Genomic DNA, 22,500 nt, shown 5'->3' with positions numbered 1-22,500 from the left:
AATATGCGAACCATGTGTGACCCGGTAGATGTCAATATGGTAATCAAATTCTTGCCATACCCATCCCAGCATTGCATCATCGACTGTGGCAGTCACTTCCTGTATTCTCACCCGGACCTCTGCTACATCACTTGGTAGAAGTGGTACAAACACCAGCTCTTTGTGTCCCCACAGAAAAAAGTCACATGGAGTGAGATATAGTGATCGGGTAGGCCATTTGATGAAACAGCTGCCCCCTTCTGTAGCATGTCCGATCAGTCGATGTGGCAGCTCCATGTTCAGTTACCCACAAACTTCATGATGAGAATGGGGTGAAACCCCATCCTGCTGAAAGATGAATGGAGAGTCCAATTGCACTTGAGGCATCAGCCATTGCTGCAACATGTCCAAGAAGGAACATCCAGTGACAGTGCTCTCTACAAAGAAGAATGGCCCTTACAGTGACAAGGCACAAAAAACATTTACCTTCGGGGAATCAGGCTCAAATTTAATGCATTTATGTGGATGCTTTGTACCCCGGATTTGGCAATTATGCCTGTTCACTTTCCCATTAGTGTGAAAAGAGTGGCTTCATTGCTAAAAATTAAGCAATCAACAATACCATCCCCATCCTCATTCAATTGTTGCAACTGCAAACAAAATTCAAAATGCTTGTCTTTGTCATCATCATTGAGCTTCTGCACTAGCTCCAATTTGAATGATTTCATAGACAGCTTCTGTCGCAGGACTTTTCACACTGTCATTGGAGCCATTTCAAGTTCACGGGATGCACCATGCACCGATTTCTTTGGACTCCTTATAAATGTCTCTCGTACATGCTCCACATTCACCTCACTCACACCAGGTGTCCGCTTCTCTTTGCTGGGCATGAGCAACCCGTCGTAACGAATTTGTTGCGCCAGTGGTAAATGGCCTTCCTTGTTGGTGGCTTCTTACCACTTACTGTACTTGGTTCCAAACACCTGTTGAACAGCTGCAGCACACTTGTTTTTGCTGAACTCCAACACACAGAAAGCTCGCTCTGCACCTGAACTCACCTTGTTTGCGACTAGCTCTGACTATCGGCAAATTACCAAACTATGCTGTGGCGATATATATACATATATATACACCTAAAAACAAAGATGATGTGACTTACCAAATGAAAGTGCTGGCAGGTCGACAGACACACAAACTAACACAAACATACACACAAAATTCAAGCTTTCGCAACAAACTGTTGCCTCATGGCAGCACTGCCAGCACTTTCATTTGGTAAGTCACATCATCTTTGTTTTTAGGTATATTTTTCCTTCGTGGAATGTTTCCTTCTATTATATATATATATATATTTCCCCCTGAGTAAGACTTACCTCAGGGGGAAAAAAGGACGGGTATACACTCGCACACACACACACATATGGATGTATATGTGTGTGTGTGCGAGTGTATACCCGTCCTTTTTTCCCCCTGAGGTAAGTCTTTCCGCTCCCGGGACTGGAATGACTCCTTACCCTCTCCCTTAAAACCCACATCCTTTTGTCTTTCCCTCTCCTTCCCTCTTTCATGATGAGGCAACAGTTTGTTGCGAAAGCTTGAATTTTGTGTGTATGTTTGTGTTAGTTTGTGTGTCTGTCGACCTGCCAGCACTTTCATTTGGTAAGTCACATCATCTTTGTTTTTAGGTATATTTTTCCTTCGTGGAATGTTTCCTTCTATTATATATATATATATATATATATATATATATATATATATATATATATATATATATATATATATATATATATATATATATAATATGGTTATAATAGAAGGAAACATTCCACAAAGGAAAAATATACTTAAAAACAAAGATGATGTGACTTACCAAATGAAAGTGCTGGCAGGTCGACAGACACACAAACGAACACAAACATACACACAAAATTCAAGCTTTCGCAACAAACTGTTGCCTCATCAGGAAAGAGGGAAGGAGAGGGAAAGACGAAAGGATGTGGGTTTTAAGGGAGAGGGTAAGGAGTCATTCCAGTCCCGGGAGCGGAAAGACTTACCTTAGGGGGAAAAAAGGACGGGTATACACTCGCACACACACACATATCCATCCACACATATACAGACACAAGCAGACATATTTAAAGTCTTTAAATATGTCTGCTTGTGTCTGTATATGTGTGGATGGATATGTGTGTGTGTGCGAGTGTATACCCGTCCTTTTTTCCCCCTAAGGTAAGTCTTTCCGCTCCCGGGACTGGAATGACTCCTTACCCTCTCCCTTAAAACCCACATCCTTTCGTCTTTCCCTCTCCTTCCCTCTTTCCTGATGAGGCAACAGTTTGTTGCGAAAGCTTGAATTTTGTGTGTATGTTTGTGTTCGTTTGTGTGTCTGTCGACCTGCCAGCACTTTCATTTGGTAAGTCACCAACGATTGCTTCATCAGGAAAGATCCTTTCATCTCTTTCCCTCTTTCCCCCTCCCTCCCCTTCCCTTTCCCTCTCCTTCCCTATATATATATATATATATAGAAAGAGGGAAAGAGATGAAAGGATCTTTCCTGATGAAGCAACCGTTGGTTGCGAAAGCTTGAATTTTGTGTGTATGTTTGTGTTAGTTTGTGTGTCTGTCGACCTGCCAGCACTTTCATTTGGTAAGTCACATCATCTTTGTTTTTAGGTATATTTTTCCTTCGTGGAATGTTTCCTTCTATTATATATATATATATATATATATATATATATATATATATATATATATATATATATATATATATATATATAACAACGATTGCTTCATCAGGAAAGATCCTTTCATCTCTTTCCCTCTTTCCCCCTCCCTCCCCTTCCCTTTCCCTCTCCTTCCCTATATATATATATATATATATATATATATATATATATATATATATAGAAAGAGGGAAAGAGATGAAAGGATCTTTCCTGATGAAGCAACCGTTGGTTGCGAAAGCTTGAATTTTGTGTGTATGTTTGTGTTTGTTTGTGTGTCTATCGACCTGCCAGCGCTTTTGTTTGGTAAGTCTCATCATCTTTGTTTTTAGATATATTTTTACACTTACATCTAGTAGATACACTTCCTTACAGTATTTTTGGTTAACTACAAATATGAATTAGTAGTGTTTTTAACAACTGTGGATTTAGAATGAACAGTGCAATTCACATTCACAGTACTAGCAGTAGGAATAATTTCCATGTAGAGCATGCATCTCTCTCTAGGGTCCAGGATAGAGTTTTGATATTCTGGTGCTAAGATCTGTAACAGATGACCAGCAGACATCTGGTAGGAAACTGAAAATCTAAGATATTCAAAAATTTAAAAAAAATACAGTGCGTTATTAGCCAAAACTCCTACAATTTATCAGAATATTTGAATGCAGGGACACAAAATCAACAAAAAAAACAGCATTAATATTAAACATATATTGATATGTATAGTGTATAGACATCTGATAGTGATCTGTATAAAGTTACAGTATATAAATACTTTGAAGTAGTTGATAAAACAGCAAATGAATAACAGAAGACGAGTAAGAGACTTTTTCAAACTAACTGTTTTTCTCCTAATATACGCAGATACACACACATGAGCCAATCATTATGACCACTGCTTAATGGTTCTTTTTTCTGTCTTGAGAATGAAATATATCACTGATCCTATAGTTTGTTGGTAGTTTTGTGGAGGTAGATGGCATTAGAAGTCTACGCACAGGTCATATAATTTGTATAAATAATGGCCATTGATTTGCGTACATGGTGATGGCACATGATAGCAACCCAGATGGGTTCCATAGAATTCACGTCAGGAAAATTTGGTTGCCGAGACATGAACAAGAGTCCACTATAAAGCTCCTCAAATCCCTGTAGCATGGTTTTGGCTCTGAAACATTAACAGTTATACTGCTGAAAGATGACATGCCATCGGGGAAGACATCAAGCATGAAGGGGTGCAGGGGTTTTGCAGCAGTCAGCATGTCTTTGATTACAGCCACGGATCCCATGTAAGTGCAAGAGAATGTCTCCCATAGTTTAATACTGCTCCCATCAGCCTGCGTCCATGGTTTGCTGCACGTTTCGAGCCACCTTTCACCTTGACAATGGTGTTTGTGTAGAGAACCATTGACCTAGTGCAGCAAAAATGTGATTCAGTCAAAGAGCTGACACATTTCCATTGATCGACAGTCCAATCCCAATGATCTTGTGCCCACTGAAATCATAATTGACAATGTCATTGGGGCAACATGTCAACACATGGGGATGGTCTGCTGTGGAGCTCCATGTTCAACAATGTATGATGAACAGTGTGCTCTGAAACACTTGTGCGTGCACCAGCATTGTGCTCTTTTGGTGGGGATGCCTACTTCAGAGAGCTGACAAACCTCTGAACCCCTTATTCTGTGAAGAGTCATGTACATGCAACCATTTAGTGCCTAGTCATAGTTTCTCTGTCCTACATCTATCCGTAGATGGTAATGACAGTAGCAAGTGAACATTCGACCACCTTTGCCTTTTTCGAGCTACTCATTCACAGGCTCTGCATAATAATTATTTGCCCTTTGTCAGAGTCACTTATCTGAATGGATTTCCCCGTTTGCAGTCCATATCTTCATTAGAGTGACCTTCTGTCCTTATCTGCTTTGCTTAGATGCTTCTATTACCATGTCATTTGCCACCAGGTGGAATCCGGTGTCGCAGAGAGCAGTGTTCATGATGAATTTGACTTATTAGTGTATGTATACATGGAAGAAGCCTGGAGATACTGACAGGTTTCAGATAGATTATATAATGGTAAGACAGAGATTTAGGAACCAGGTTTTAAATTGTAAGACATTTCCAGGGGCAGTTGTGGACTCTGACCACAATCTATTGGTTATGAACTGTAGATTAAAACTGAAGAAACTGCAAAAAGGTGGGAATTTAAGGAGATGGGACCTGGATAAACTGACAGAACCAGAGGTTGTAGAGAGTTTCAGGAAGAGAATTAGGAAATGATTGACAAGAATTGGGGAAAGAAATACAGTAGAAGAAGAATGGGTAGCATTGAGAGATGAAATAGTGAAGGCAGCAGAGGATCAAGTAGGTAAAAAGACGAGGGCTACTAGAAATCCTTGGGTAACAAAAGAGATACTGAATTTAATTGATGAATGGAGAAAATACAAAAATGCAGTACATCAAGCAGGCAAGAAGGAATACAAACGTCTCAAAAATGAGATCGACAGGACATGCAAAATGGCTAAGCAGGGATGGCTAGAGGACAAATGTAAGGATGTAGAGGCTTATCTCACTAGGGGTATGATAGATACTGCCTACAGGAAAATTAAAGAGACCTTTGGAGAAAAGAGAACCACTTACATGAATATCAAGAGCTCAGATGGAAACCCAGTTCTAAGCAAAGGAGGGAAAGCAGAAAGGTGGAAGAAGTATGTAGAGGGTCTATACAAGGGCAATGTTCTTGAGGACAATATTATGGAAATGGAAGAGGATGTAGATGAAGATGAAATGGGAGATATGATATTGCGTGAAGAGTTTGACAGAGCACAGAAAGATCTGAGTCGAAATAAGGCCCCCGGAGTAGACAACATTCCATTAGAACTACTGATAGCCTTGGGAGAGCTAGCCCTGACAAAACTCTTATCATCTGGTGAGCAAGATGCATGAGACAGGCGAAATACCCTCAGACTTCAAGAAGAATATAATAATTCCAAACCCAAAGAAAGCAGGTGTTGACAGATGTGAAAATTACCGAACTATCAGTTTAATAAGCCACGGCTGCAAAATACTAACATGAATTCTTTACAGACAAATGGTAGAAGCCGACCTCAGGGAAGATCAGTTTGGATCCCGTAGAAATGTTGGAACACATGAGGCAATACTGACCCTACGACTTATCTTAGAAAATAGATTAAGGAAAGGCAAACCTACATTTCTAGCATTTGTAGACTTAGAGAAAGCTTTCGACAATGTTGACTGGAATACTCTCTTTCAAATTCTGAAGGTGGCAGGGATGAAATACAGGGAGCGAAAGGCCATTTACAATTTGTACAGAAACCAGATGGCAGTTATAAAGAATCGAGGGGCATGAAAGGGAAGCAGTGGTTGGGAAGGGAGTGAGACAAGGTTGTAGCCTATCCCCGATGTTATTCAATCTGTATATTGAGCAAGCAGTAAAGGAAACAAAAGAAAAATTTGGAGTAGCAATTAAAATTCATGGAGAAGAAATAAAAACTTTGAGGTTCGCCAATGACATTGTAATTCTGTCAGAGACAGCAAAGGATCTGGAAGAGCAGCTGAACGGAATGGAGAGTGTCTTGAAAGGAGGATATACGATGAACATCAACAAAAGCAAAACAAGGATAATGGAATGTAGTCAAATTAAATCAGGTGATGTTGAGGGTATTAGATTAGGAAATGAGATGCTTCAAGAAGTAAATGAGTTTTGCTATGTAGTATTGGAGGGCAGCATGGAGGGTAAAAATCGTAGAGGGAGACCAAGAGATGAATACACTAAACAGATTCAGAAGGATGTAGGTTGCAGTAGGTACTGGGAGATGAAGAAGCTTGCACAGGATAGAGTAGCATGGAGAGCTGCATCAAACCAGACTCTGGGCTGAAGACCACAACAACAGTGTATGTAAATTAGTTGATAAGTAATTCCCATTATTGTTAGGTTGCATATAGTAGCACTAGCCACAATTTGATGTTAGTATACTTTGTAGTAGTTGCCGGCAGTGTTTCCTTCTGCCTATTAAAGTATAAGTTGACTCATTTCCACATTCCTGAAGGCTCTCCTCCATGATGAGACTTGTGGGTCACCGTGTATGAATGAATGATTATGATGATGCACATATGAATTTTTTAGGCATTCATGTCTTTAGTGTGGGAGTAGACAGACAGTAAAGGGTGTGAAATATGTTTAATTGGTCAGGTGTTCCTTCTTATGCCTCATTGCAAATACCCTTTTACACTAAAGTTTCTGTACTTAATCAATGTTGTTATTTGTTAAGCAGAATGATGCCACTGAGCTTCCTTGTAGTGTCTTTAGTATTGAATAATTAATGATAATTACATGTTCATTCAGAGATCAACCAGGTTAATGATCTTAGCATTGACGTAAGTTAGATGCATATAAATGATTTACACAGTTAATGTAAAATTAATCTTTTTACCAAAAAGAAAAGATAGTTCATAAGACATGATAGGTAATTGACATAAAATACTAACCACAATAAAAGCAATCACTTGAATGTTGATTAACAATCTTACTTCAGCTAGCCAATGAGTTCATGATTAAGGCTGAGTAGTCACTGAAGTTTGGTCTGAGAATAGTTTGATTGTTGAAAGGGAGTATGATACTGGCTTGCTAGACCTATCATGAATCTTTGCATTAGTATTTTGTTGTGCACTAGATTGTCGGTGCCTAACATGCACTTCCTCGTATCAGTATGGTTCATTGTTTACCCATCACTATTTGGTAGGCTGACTGCAGTAGATGCTTTCAAATATCTAGGAAGTCAGTTAACCAGGAAAATAAACATCATGGCAAAATTTCAGAGACCATAGAAAATTTGTGAAAATGTTATTATTTCATGTCATACACAATTACAAATTGGAAAAAAATCTCCCAAAGCACAGATAATGACACACAAATAATGTTATCTCACAATAGAAACTCCAGTTACAGCTGCAGCTGCCTTAGACTGCAGTCATGTGTGTGTGAGCTGAGTTTGTGTGAGATAGTGTATTTATGCAGTGCCGAAATTGTGGAAAGACTTGGGAAGGTTCATGATTTTTTATCTTGGATTCTGGTTAAACATTTAACACAAGACTGCAGCTTAATGTGTCATCTTTACAGTAAATAGCAATATAGTTTTTGCTACACTGTAAATAATGTTATCTGATAGTTTCGACCTAAGGATCAGAATGTTGGACCTGGCCAGAGAAATATCTAAGTAGAAAACAAGTGACAGAGATGCACTCTTTATGAAGAATCCTGGGTGAGATGGAAAGGGACAGGATAAGAAATAAAACAATATGAAACATGTTTCAGATCAGTCACCTAAAAGAAACTGTGCAAAGAAACAAGCTGAAATGGTTTGGGCCACATTAAAAGAATAGAAAAACAAAGACTACGGAGAAGAGCTCTGGAATGGATAAAATATGGAAGAAGAGCAATTGGAAGACCACGAATAAGATGGTGAGACGAGGCAAAGTATGATCTGAATTGAAGAGAACTACAGTGGGAGGAAATGTTGAACAACAGGCTGTGAGTGAAAAAGAGAAGATTTGAAGAGGCTTTGTGAACAACCTGGGTAAGCAGAAATCTTTAAGGACGAAGAAGCTACTGAAGTTAATTTGTACCAAGAAAATTATTTTGGTGTCTATTATGCAGTGAAGCAGATGTAATAAGCCCTGATTACTTTCACGTTACATTAAATAAATTTAATTCTTCTGCAGAACATTCATAAGAACTAAAGAGCTATTTAGGCAACTATTAATGATGCAATTCTTTGCATCTTGCAGGTAATGTGTACTGTCTTGAAACTTTCTGGCAAATTAAATGTGTGTGCTGCGCCTGATCTGCCAGCAAGTTTCAAGAAGGAGTTTGTTGATTAAAGATTGCATGTAATTTATTTGTTCACAAGTGAAGTTAATATTAAATAAATACTTCCAATTATGCACAAATGTGTGACTAGAGTCTGACTTCCTGATATGAAGGATAATGGTGTTGAATGAACCTTGGACATTGATGCAAATTACTTACTGATGGCAAATTTACAAGCATCAAACTTAACTGGGTTCAGTTTTAAGTTTAAGGTGTCCCCTCCTGTCCCCCACCTCACCCAACTCCTGCAAGCCCCAAGGTGGTATGTACTTACGATTGAACATTTTATGTTATTTTGCACATCTCTCTTCCTAAGTAAATGACGAATGAGATGATGATCTGTCCTGCTTCTCACAGTCATAAGAATGTTATTCCTACTGTCTTACAAAATGCTTTTAATGCTAGAATATTTTATGATAGCTTGATTCGTGTGCTTTTGTATATAGGGATGTTCATAAATGAGATGATGAGTAAATAGAAGAAAACATCTTTGTTGAATGACGTAGAAAATTTTCATGAATATTCTTCAGTGGAAGGAGAGATCTGTTAAGAAATTAAATATTTTCAGTTCAGAGATTAGATCAAGCCTACAAACACTGATTACTAAATTAAATGAAAATAAAAAAATATGTCATACAACACAACAGGGTGTGTCATGCATGGAAACCAGAAGACTGCAAATGAAGTTTGAGATTGTGCTGATGTAAGACAGTAGACTCATTTTCAGGACTCGTGAGTTTAAAATTCTGCCCACCCATTCATATTAAGTTTACCACTTTTTCCCCAAATTCATTAAGGTGAATGCGAGGCAGGTTCCATAGAAAAGGCTATTGCCAATTTCTCTCCATATCCTTTTCCATTTCAAGCTTATCATTCAGAAAGAACAATTTCAGACATTTGTTTTAGAAATAAGTGACAGTTAACTTAGTTTGAAAGACTAAAAACTTTTTACAAAGCGATAGATTTATTTATTTTGCAAGTCTTTCATCTCCTGCAAGTGCCATAAATAACAATCCTGCAAAAATTTGTAAAACTGAAAAACAATTAAAACAACTTGACTCACTACACTAAAATGTGACTGAGGAAAAGCATATGCAGTTTTATGGTTTGCTCACTTCCCCAGTTATGGTCAAAAATCTTTGGATGCTTGTCAGTGAAACTAATATGAAAGTACATTCTAAGCAAAGATCAACATTTTATTTCAATGCAACAGTTATTGTGAAGAAAATACTGTGTTTCCGCCAAAGCTCGAGGATCGGTAACTGTTGTTTGTGACATTTGATATTTTTGTACTGACAGCAGCTCAAATTATGTTACATCTTTAACCCATAGCTCATATATAGCACTAAACAACAAATAGTTCTTCAGCTTGCTGTATAGCTTTTACGTAATAAGAACAAGCCTCTTGTTTTGATGAAGGTGTCCATTTGATCATTAACATTTCCCATACACATTATGATGTATGATTTCAACCTAGCTGGTGATGAAGGAAGCACCTTTTACATGTTATAAATTTAAAGTTTTCTTGATGTTATAAAATGAGAGATCACTTATAGGCTTCACTCAGTTTGTTTTTATTGATTTGCATGAGACTTCGATATCATAGTGTGAATGACAAATGGGGATATTTTGATTTGCTGAGCAGCTGACCCAATAGTCTGAGGTTTAAAGTGGAATAAGAGATCATTGATACTGTATCTTTCTTTGATGAATTTATACATGGAGCTTCAACAACATTTTCCATCAATATGTTACTACACATTCATGTGTAACGGGTTTACCATAGCCTAATATATGGCAGAGTTATAACAATGATGTGTGTTTTGTAGACTTACTTATGGTTTCGCAAAAATCAGTCTGTCATAAATGCATTTCATTTATAACACTAGTGATTTTACACATAACACACTTATTCTTTGTTTTATGTTCCACATATACAGAAATACATTTTATGAGCAACAATTACAACGAATATTAAAGATAAAAAATAACATTGTTACAAAAAGAATATGTTCAGATATGTACAAATTCTTTAGAAAAATCTATGTCCATGAATCATCCAACAGATTCATAAAAATACATTGTAAAAAATAGAATTACTTTTCTGCACCTGGTGAACAGGTCAAGTGTCTGTACATATAAGAGTATAAACAACTGTTTAGTTTCACAGCCACAAGGAATTATTTATATCTGGTACAACATTTCAAACATCTGTATGTCCTTCTGATTCAATCCGAGTGGCAAACTGAGGACCCCAGTTTACGCACACACCAGTAGTCTGACTTTCAGCACAAGAAACTGGAAAGATAAAAATTGTTCTCAATAATGGATTATTCATGTAGAAGGAATACAAAGAGCATTGTCAATCAAGAGTAAACTTAAAAGAGCCAAGTGAGCAATAGATGTAAAAATAAACAAGCTACAAATACTAAATATCGGTATCATATGTGAAACCTCAAATGGTATTTTGCTATTACATCAAATGAGCAAAATATGAAAATCTGAGATTACAGAGATGAGACATAAATTGTAGAAACGCAACAATGTTTGTATTAGGACAAAAATAAATTTTTCAGCATGACATCTCTGTGGCAATGGCATAAAAAAATTCCTTTTTTATCAATATTATGAGAAGGAAAGTTGGTACTCACCATACAGCAGAGATGCTGGGTCGCAGATAGGTACAACAAAAAGATTTTCACACTTAAAGCTTTTGGCCAATGGCCTTTGTCAACAATATACACAAATGCAACTCACGCACACGACTGCAGTCTCTGGCAACTTAAACTACACTGCGTCTGTAGCACCAGTGCATGATGGGAGTGGTGACTGGGAGGGGGAAAGGATGAGGCTGGGATGAAGTGCTGGGCAGATAGTGAAGTGCTGCAGGTTGGGCAGCATGCAGAGGAGAGATGGTGCAAAAGTAGCAGAAAAGGAGAGAAATAAATAAAAAAATATAATAAAATCAAATAAAAAAAAATAATAAAAAAAGACTGGTTTTGGTGCTGGAATGGGAGCAGGGAAGGGGCTGGATGGGTGAGGAAGCGACTAATGAAGGTTAAGACCAAGAGGGTTACGGGAATGTAGGATGTATGACATGGGAAGTTCCCACCTGTGTAATTCAGAAAAGCTGATGTTGGTGGGAAGGACCCATATGGCAAAGGCTGTGAAGCAGTCATTGAAATGAAGGATGTCATGTTTTGCACCGTGCTCAGCAACAGGGTGGTCCGCTTGTTTCTTGGCCACAGTTTGTCGATGGCCATTCATGCAGACAGACAGCTTGTTGGTCGTCATGCCTACATAGAATGCAGCACAGTGGTTGCAGCTTAGCTTGTAGACCACATGACTGGTTTCGCAGGTAGCCCTGCCTTTGATGGGATAGAAGATGTTAGTGACTGGACTGGAGTAGGTGGTGGTGAGAGGATGTATGGGACAGGTCTTGCATCTATGTCTATTACAGGGGTATGAGCCATGAGGTAAGGGATTGGGAGCAGGGCTTGTATAAGAATGGAGTATATCCTTTCCACCAACATCAGCTTTTCTGAATTGCACAGATGGTAACTTTTCCTGCAATACATCATACATTCCCGTAACCCTCCTGGCCTCAACCCTCATTAGTTGCTGTTCTCACCCATCCAGCCCCTTCCCTGCTCCCATTCCAGCACTACACAGCCATCATTCCACCACCACTCCCAGTCTTTTTTATTTATTTTATTATATAATTCTGCAGTGCTTCACTGCCCCCCATCCCCACAATACTATCCCTCCCCCTCCCCACCCCAGCCTCATACTTTCCCCCACTCAGTCGCCACTCCCATCATGCACTGGTGCTGCAGTTCACAGTGTGATTTCAGTTGCCTAAGACTGCAGTCGTGTGTGTGCGAATGTGTGTCTATTGTTGATAAAGGCCATTGGCCGAAAGCTTTAAGTGTGAAAATCTTTTTGTTGTGCCTATCTGTGACTCAGCATCTCTGCTATATGGTGAGTAGCAACTTTCCTTCTCACAATATTGTTACATTCTATCCTGGATTTTCCATTGTTTTGTTAGATTCCCTTTTTATGTTGATAGGAATTGTAAAATGATGTAAGTCAGATATCAAAACTGTCCAAAGCAAAGTTTTATTCGAATTAATTTTTAAATAGTCTGTTGCTGTGTGTTTTGCTGAAATCAGTCAACTGGTACATACTGCCATCGTAAAATAATCATTTTTAATGCTATTTATTGCCAATGATATCCATGCACAGTTGGTGGATTCTGTTCTTTCCTATTCAACAGTTCAAAATTTGTTGCTGATTCAAGCTTGGCTGTTCCTCTGCTGAAGAAGCTGAAAGAACATCCCAAAATATAATCCAGATGAAAAAAATCAAAAAATTTTTCATTGTATATGAAATGGGTCCATCACACTACAAGAAAATGAAACTGTAATTAAAACACTGGGTGGAAGGGTCCTGTGAAATGCATTTCATATACCAGACAGTTTTATTTTGGATGTAAAAAAGATTTTTCTGACAGATCACATTGCAAGGGCTCAAACAGTAATAATAAATACCATGCATCTTTTTCAGACCAAATGGATGGAAAATATTTGAGAAGAGGTATGGATTGCAAAGGAAAAAAGTGTCTTTAATTAGAACAATGCAACTTCTCATAAAATAGTTTTCCCTGTGTGATTCTGGTGAATTTTAAGCACAAACTGCTAGATCATTAATCCAATTCACCTGATTTTACACACTCTGATTCCCACATCTAAAGAAATTGGTTGGAATACATTTTGAGTGCAGTATAGAAGTTATGACAGCCAAAGATGCGTATTTTTGCAGACTTTACAGAACTGAAATTCATGAATGAAATATCATTACTCAGTGGAAAATCACTGAACAAAGCAAATTGACCTAATAGGGGACAACATCAAAAATAAGTCCAGTTGTGACCAAAAAAAAAAAAAATCGTGGAAGGATAAGAAATTACCTCTCTGCTCTTCTAAAGGTAGGTTGGTGAAATAAGTATTCTGCAATATTTATATAACAATATATAATGTTTGTGACAGTTTTACAGAAACTAGATTGAAAAGGTAAAATATAAAATGCAAAATATGCACACAAAAACTTTATATTGGCTTGTACGTTTACGTTTTTGCATCGATTGCTGAAATTGTAGGCTACAGAGGTAATGGATAGTTCTAGGAAAGAGTATTTCACATTTGACTTCAAGCAGCCGTGTGCAGTTTATTTAGAACATCCATCAGTTACACAACAGATGCATCTTAACATTTTTAGTTACTTCCACACTGAATGTCTGTACAAAGAGACTACCTCAAACAAGCAGTGATTTTAATTCAAATTATAAAAATTAACATCTTGACAAATCCAAACAATGGAAATTCCAGGTTACAACCTGTGGTAACATACTGTCAGTATATGCTCCACCCAACTGCTTTTACCCCCTGTGTCCTGTCATCTCCTCACAATTCACCTCCACTCACACTCACTGTGCACTCCTCTCTGCTGGCTCATCCACTGGTCTTTTCCCATTTGTTGCTCCTCTCTTTTCTGCTCCTCGTTTTCCCCTCACCTCTCCCTTGCCCACAGCCTCCTGAAGCTGCACCTGTCAGCCCTGTCCTGCCACCTCTAGTCCCTGCATGGTCTGCCAGGCAGTGCTGATTTCCCTTCTCCCACCTCTATCCTACTATCCTCCCCCACACTGTTCTGGATTGCTGCTTCTGTTCAATGTGTTTCTGTTCCAGTCTGGCCAGAGCAGTCAGGAGTAATGGTTATGTGTGTGTGTGAGGCATGCTTGCTTATGTGAATGTGTGTACCTTTCTCTTGTCTGAAGAAGTCTCTGGCCAAATGCTCATTTGTAACAATCTTTTCATCATGCCTGTTTGCAACTCAATATATCATCTTTATGGTGAGTAGTAATCTATCCTTTTGTAATATCATGCTTATCCTTTGAAAAAAGGACGTTATTTTTAAAAGTTTGTGATATATCGTTTATTTTTGCATGGGTATCTAAACACAAGGATCCACTCCATAAAACATAATGATTACAATGAGTGTTCTATGGTGACAGATGTAACTGCAGAAAAATGGTTCACTAACCTGATGCTGGGGATGAAATTGACGGTGCAGCAGATACTTCCCCCTCGTATGCGTACACCTTACAGTCTTCTGCTGTATGTGCAATCAAATCTATATCAGCCTCTTTTTTGCATTTTTCTAATGTAGATGCTCTTCCTATTATAATGGATTCAAGGTGCACATCTGTAAATGCAAGTAAAATTTAAAACAATGAATACTGGTAGAAGTATATGTAATGTAAATAGTTTACATAGTCCAGACAAAATGGAACATACTGTAATGAATGAAGATTCATTAACAATAGTATTATAAACTCTCCCTCATTTATAAAGCATTTACACTCTTACAAATAAACTGCACAGCTTTAATGAACAGAAATATACATAATTGCAGCACTAGATGTAAAGATAAGTACCACATGTATACAGACAGAAACAAGTTAAGTGACAAAGCATCTAAAATAGCCAGATGTATATTTTATAACAAATTTCCTAGCAATATAAGGAACTTAAAAACATTGTCTGCTTTCAAACAAAAATTAAAATGGTCACCTGGTCTTAGCATGTTGTTACAGTGTAAAAGAGTTCTTAAATGTAAATTTAACAGTGTAAATTAGTTCTTAGATACAAGTGTACAAAATTCTTAAGTAAAAGATTCGTCTGCAGATTCCACATGAATAAAATTAAGATGATGTGCTGGCTACTGTATATAAACACAATTGGATATATTTTTCTTAACTGTGTCAGTTACTGCTTTGTGTAGGAATGTGTTAAATTTTTTTATATGATGTAAGCTCTTAATCTCTTTTACACCTGAAAAATTGTGTACCATCCATGTGTATCCTGATGTATCCAATTACCCAAAGTGATTGAAGGATGAATAAATAAATAAATGTTCCTTTCTTCTGAACCTGCACATCAGAAACCATTTACTCAGTATGTGACTGTAGAAAAACGCATGCCCCCCCCCCCCTCTCTCTCTCACTCTATTTTCACCGTGTCGGTTCTCCTGTTGTTGCCACACACATACCATCACCATTCACCATCCAAAACAACAGTTACACAATAAGCAGGCACCTATTGCTAACAGGGTTATATAGCAACATTGTACTTGGTTTTTTCATGTTAAATAACTACAGTACAATATAGCAACAATTTTCAATAATGGCTATGCATAGAGATGTTGTAAGAACAATGCATGAAATACGTTGTACTTTATTCCTTTACACTGAATAGTACACACAGTCCCATTTTTCATCTAATAACCAATATTTTAAATCAATCGATAGTGACGTTATGCAAGCCAGCAATACTAACTCCTTTTATGGAATGTACTGAGTATAAAATATGTCAGCTGTCAGATTTGAAGCTTTCCATTTTTTGGCAATAAGTGGATGGTACCACTGTCATCTGACACATAAATCTGCCATGTTTCTGCAAAATCTTAATTCCTTCTGTAATGCACCACTGGGTTGGAGTTCATGCTCCTTTATGACTCATTCCACCTCAATGCTACTTGTTGCTTAATAATCTGATTATTTATTCAATTAAGGAAAACACAGTGATATGTATTAGTAAATGCTTGTTTGGTAATACTGTGTACCTAATTGGTCATACTGGTTGTTACAAGCTTGAATTATGGACAGAAGGTTGCATGAAGAGCCAAAGCACCTATATTACTATATGTCTGTTCCGAAACCTGGGGCTCAGCACACTGTCACATTTGCAGATTGCTGATGTAATGGCTTCCAAGGGCAACACAGTTTTATTTTACTTATTTCATGTAATTATTGACCATATTCAAAATGCTGCCATAATCCATCCATTAGGAGGTATAATATTATGTTAAAAGTTTTTACACACTAAGACAAAATTATAGTTAGAAATTGTCTGTTAGTCTCGAGGCAACATAATTGATGGCATGCTGATTCCCGGATTTGATTCATCCAGTATTTGAGAATGAGAGTACTTAGAACTTCTAACAATCTTTACAAATAATTTCAAACCTTCTCAAAACAAAGTTTACTACATTTCCACTGTTCATGCAGTAAAAAGACCGCATCAGGCATGACATTTTAACTGATTACTTCATCACTATCTATTTGCAACATAGCTTGCTTTTAAGCAGTCAGTGAGAAATTAAAATTATGCTTAAATTTTGTTGGAAGTCACTAAATGCTCTCATTATGAAACACTGGATGAATATAAGCTGGGTAATTTGAACTCCATTTTGAGCAAAAGCTAGTTTTTCACACATCTCAATGCTTATCTCCTGAACTGAGTATTGTGCAACAATATGATTTTGTAGGTCTATTCAGTGGAATATGTACATACTGTCTACAATGTGTGTTACCATTAGAGTTTGTAGTAAAGAAGTAATAAACTAAAATATCTTGCATGATGTTGAAGTTTTACTGTGTCCCATGTCAAGCACTAGTTTTTCATGCATCTAATTGTTTTTGACTTCAAATCTCCTGAACTATATGTTATTCAATGATATAATTTTGCAAGTACATTCAGTGGTATATGGTATCTATCCGATTAAATAATTTTATCAATAATTGATTGTTTTTGTTGTTGTCTAATAAACCAAATATAGATAGAATACTAGTACTGAAAGTGGTTAGGACAGTTAGAAAAATCAGTGACTGCTGAGAACTGTTGAACTACTGGACACTGGATGGACCACAAGCATGCAAGCTCCTCACTAGTGTTTCCTCTTTTTGGGACAGTCTTATCAATGAGGCAGTTTGCATTCACACAACAAATAATTTAACTAACAAAATCACTGGACACAACTTCAGCAAGGTGTGAAATCAGGAGCTAGTCATGCTAAAAACACAATGACTGTAGGATAATGTAACAAGAACCATAAGAAATATATTATGTTGTGCCTTTAGATTTAGCAGCCCTCTCAATGTGTATTTTCACAATCTTCCAACCGATTACAAATGGTATACATATACTATTGCAAAAGAAGACTGCTTATGACAGTGTTCTGAGAGTTTCCCTCTAACAACCCTCTTGGGGTCTTACATCGCCAAATAGTTTCATTGACTGAAGGTGATGAGCACATGCACTGTCCACAGAGACCATTAGTTTGGTGACAGCAGTTTTCGGAATAAAGACAATGCTGAGTAATTGTATAGGATGGCAGTGAGCCACAATTTCTCATATGGCAAAATAGGTAAAATGTATATAAATTTTTTAATATTTTAGTCTTAACTTTTAATGCCAGCATGGGCAGATTAAAACTGAAGAAACTTCAAAAAGGTGGGAATTTAAGGAGATGGGACCTGGATAAACTGAAATAACCAGAGGTTGTACAGAGTTTCAGGGAGAGCATAAGGGAACAACTGACAGGAATGGGGGAAAGAAATACAGTAGAAGAAGAATGGGTAGTTTTGAGAGATGAAGTAGTGAAGGCAGCAGAAAACCTAGTGGGTAAAAAGATGAGGGCTAGTAGAAATACTTGGGTAACAGAAGAAATACTGAGTTTAATTGATGAAAGGAGAAAATATAAAAATGCAGTAAATGAAGCAGGCAAGAAGGAATACAAACGTCTCAAAAATGAGATCGACAGGACATGCAAAATGGCTAAGCAGGGATGGCTAGAGGACAAATGTAAGGATGTAGAGGCTTATCTCACTAGGGGTAAGATAGATACTGCCTACAGGAAAATTAAAGAGACATTTGGAGAAAAGAGAACCACTTGTATGAATATCAAGAGCTCAGATGGAAACCCAGTTCTAAGCAAAGAAGGGAAAGCAGAAAGGTGGAGGGAGTATATAGAGGGCCTATACAAGGGCAATATACTTGAGGACAATATTATGGAAATGGAAGAGGATATAGATGAAGATGAAATGGGAGATTCGACATTGCGTGAAGAGTTTGACAGAGCACTGAAAGAACTGAGTTGAAACAAGGCCCCGGGAGTAGACAACATTCCATTAGAACTACTGATAGCCTTGGGAGAGCCAGCCCCGACAAAACTCTTCCATCTGATGAGCAAAATGTACGAGACAGGTGAAACACCCTCAGACTTCAAGAAGAATTTAATAATTCCGATCCCAAAGAAAGCAGGTGCTGACAGATGTGAATAATACAAAACAATCAGTTTAATAAGTCACGGATGCAAAATACTAACGCGTATTCTCTACAGACGAATGGAAAAACTGGTAGAAGCTGACCTCGAGGAAGATCAGTTTGGATTCCATAGAAATGTTGGAACACGTGAGGCAATACTGACCCTACAACTTATCTTAGAAGCTAGATTAAGGAAAGGCAAACCTACGTTTCTAGCATTTGTAGACTTAGAGAAAGCTTTTGACAATGTTGACTGGAATACTCTCTTTCAAATTCTGAAGGTGGCAGGGGTAAAGTACAGGGAGCGAAAGGCTATTTACAATTTGTACAGAAACCAGATAGCAGTTATAAGAGTCGAGGGACATGAAAGGGAAGCGGTTGTTGGGAAGGGAGTAAGACAGGGTTTTAGCCTCTCCCCAATGTTATTCAATCTGTATATTGAGCAAGCAGTAAAGGGAACAAAAGAAAAATTCGGAGTAGGTATTAAAATCCATGGAGAAGAAATAAAAACTTTGAGGTTTGCCGATGACATTGTAATTCTGTCACAGACAGCAAAGGACTTGGAAGAGCAGTTGAACGGAATGGACAGTGTCATGAAAGGAGGGTATAAGATGAACATCAACAAAAGCAAAACGAGGATAATGGAATGCAGTCGAATTAAGTCGGGTGATGCTGAGGGAATTAGATTAGGAAATGAGACACTTAAAGTAGTAAAGGAGTTTTGCTATTTGGGGAGCAAAATAACTGATGATGGTCGAAGTAGAGAGGATATCAAATGTAGACTGGCAATGGCAAGGAATGCGTTTCTGAAGAAGAGAAATTTGTTAACATCGAGTATTGATTTAAGTGTCAGGAAGTCTTTCCTGAAAGTATTTGTATGGAGCGTAGCCATGTATGGAAGTGAAACATGGACAATAACTAGCTTGGACAAGAAGAGAATACAAGCTTTCGAAATGTGGTGCTACAGAAGAATGCTGAAAATTAGAGGGGTAGATCATATAACTAATGAGGAGGTATTGAATAGGATTGGGGAGAAGAGAAGTTTGTGGCACAACTTAACTAGAAGAAGGGATCAGTTGGTAGGACATGTTCTGAGGCATCAAGGGATCACCAATTTAGTATTGGAGGGCAGTGTGGAGGGTAAAAATCGTAGAGGGAGACCAAGAGATGAATACACTAAGCAGATTCAGAAGGATGTAGGTTGCAGTAGGTACTGGGAGATGAAGAAGCTTACACAGGATAGAGTACCATTGAGAGCTGCATCAAACCAGTCTCAGGACTGAAGACCACAACAACAACAACAACATGGGCCAGTCAAAGAATACAGTTCTAAATTGCAGAATGACAGAACACAAATCATGTTTTACTGGAAGTTAGTAATGTTTTTCACATCAAAAGGGAGGCAGACTAGAGTTCAACATCATGTGGAGATTAAGATCACTGCTAACTCAATTGAACGAGCTTTTTTAAGGAATCATTGATATGAGGAAATTACAAGAAACCCACACCATGATGGTTGACTGTGTATTTGAATCCCATTCTTTTTAAATATTAATCTATGTACAAATCAATATCTTATTTTTTAGGGAAATGTTTACAAATTTTTAGATATGCATCACAAGTGTAAAACATTCTTCAAGAATTGAACCTAAGCAATATAATACTATCAGCTGCTCAACTTTCCGTGGTCTATGTCCATGGGAATTTTATCTCAAAGAAATTCACAGTACTTCATTTACAGCTCTGTGCAGTTCTGCAGACTATGCAGTTCTGTGCAGCTGAGGGATCATTAACTGAAAAATGTTCTTATTTACTCTAAGTGTCTGTAATTCAGACCATTCAGCAAATTTCTTTAGCACACAAAGCTCTAAACATCCATGGCAACTTGTTTGGTGACTTCTGTGCAACACTAGGTCACAACAGTCAACGGTGATGATAAGTGCAAACTACATACTTTGATGCACTGTATTATCCCCAGACACACATGCCCAGAGTTGAAGAGGAAGGACCAGTACTAATCATAAAATTCCTTGGGATCCAGCAGGCTAACAAGCTAAAATGGGTCCTTCATAATGATAAATTAATCAGGAAGCTCAGTTCAGAATTTCTCATAGTGTTAAGTTTAAAAATGGGGTGCTAGTTTATTTTGTATGATATCACTCCCTGTTGTAGTTTGAAACTGTATTCTAGGACAACGTTGTTGAAGTATGAGGTGGTATCCGCAACTTCCGGAAATATATTAATTAAAATTATTACATCTTACCTAAATCTTATTCTGCTCTCTCTCTCTCTCTCTCTCTCTCTCTCTCTCTCTCTCTCTCTCTCTCTCTCTCTCTCTCTCTAGCACCTCAGTCTCTATTCAAACAGCGTCAAGCAATGTTTGTCTGTTAATTATATTATGATCTACTAAATACAAGTGTTCACTTATTTAGTTTTGTCAGTGTGCTTATGTAGTTTAATATTTGATTTCTTATGTGTTTGCCTATTTGCAAGGCATACACTTGCTTATATTAACCATGTAGCTCAGAGTTATGCCTCCTTTAGCACTGGGTTTTTAGTGTGGGCAGGGACTAGGAATGCTGTGTTCAAATGTGAGCTGAGTTGGTGTCCCTCTGCTCACAGCTCCAGGTAGTGCTGGGAGGTGACTTTGCCCATGGAGCCTGAGACCATTGCGAATGAACATCACTGTGTGTGGCTAGTCATGGGGATCCAAGGGGTGTCTAGCATGGTCAACACATCACCTAATCGTTCCATTGCTGTGGTGGGCCCAATTACTGCCCACATTTAGGTTAACCCCTCATCCACGATCAGGTGGGAGGTCATTTCAAAGTGTGGCAGGAAGCGAAAGACTTACTGGGTGACTAATCAAAAGACCTCCTTGGTTTGTCTGACAAACAGGTTTTGGGGTACTATCTGTGGCTGATAAGAATCCTGAACCAGTTGCAATTGCTTGCCTTGTTTCAGAGGAAGCGTCTCAGTCTGTAAGGTCTGGGCTTTCACATACATAGCTTCACTGTAAGGCATGTGGTGGAGCCTCTTGCAGATATGACTGCTAAGAAGGGAAACAAATCCAGTGTGCACTCTGTGAGCACATTACAAGGAGTCAACCTACATGTGGAATGGGTCTTTCCAGACACTATAAAAAGCACAGTGTGCAGTCAGCTGCAGGTAGGTAGTGGCTCATGCAAGTATCAATGATGTGTGTTGCTTCAGATCAGAAGAGGTTCGCTCTGGTTTCTGACTGAAAACTGAAGTGTTAAAAAAACCAGATGAAGATGGAGCTCACCATCTGCAGTATTGTAGATAGGGCCAATTGCAAATCCTTGGTACAGAGCTGATCGGAGGGCCTGAATCAGAGGCGCAGATGATGCTGTTACTGTGCAGGCAGGATCATGGGTTCACTAAAACCAGAAGATTGCTACATGGACTGCAGAGGGTGTGTGGATCAGGCTGAATGGTTTTTTATGTCAAATGGTCTAGAAAAAGTTCAAACAGGTGTACAGTTGCAAACGGAATGGGTCAAACCCATGATGAGGGTGGGCCCAGAAAATGTCAGCATTATAGTTGTAAACTTGTAGCTGTGTTGGTAAAGAACCAGGTCTACAAGCCCTCCTAGAAAACACTAGAGCAGAAATCATTTTAGGTAATGAAAACTGGCTAAAGTTGGTGATAACTTCAACTGAAGTTTCTAACCAGGACTTCACAGTATACATAAAGGATTCACTGAATTCAGTTGATGATGTGT

General features: G+C 38.1%; 1 protein-coding gene across 1 annotated transcript in view; it reads right to left on the bottom strand.

Annotated features, from left to right (window-relative positions):
- Window positions 1-10,646: 10,646 nt before the first annotated feature.
- The window catches only part of LOC126092147 (putative neural-cadherin 2), a 92,781-nt gene continuing 80,927 nt past the window's right edge, over window positions 10,647-22,500 (bottom strand). The window contains exons 7-8 of the mRNA XM_049907615.1: window positions 14,692-14,853; window positions 10,647-10,890 (exon numbers count right to left, since the gene is read on the bottom strand). Of these exons, the coding sequence (XP_049763572.1) occupies window positions 10,796-10,890; window positions 14,692-14,853 (257 nt within the window). The 3' untranslated portion in view covers window positions 10,647-10,795. The remainder of the gene's footprint in view (window positions 10,891-14,691; window positions 14,854-22,500) is intronic.

This window comes from Schistocerca cancellata, chromosome 7 (genome assembly GCF_023864275.1).
Source record: "Schistocerca cancellata isolate TAMUIC-IGC-003103 chromosome 7, iqSchCanc2.1, whole genome shotgun sequence".
In the NCBI taxonomy this organism is placed as follows: Eukaryota; Metazoa; Arthropoda; class Insecta; order Orthoptera; family Acrididae; genus Schistocerca; species Schistocerca cancellata.
This window is presented reverse-complemented; position numbering and strand designations above follow the sequence as displayed.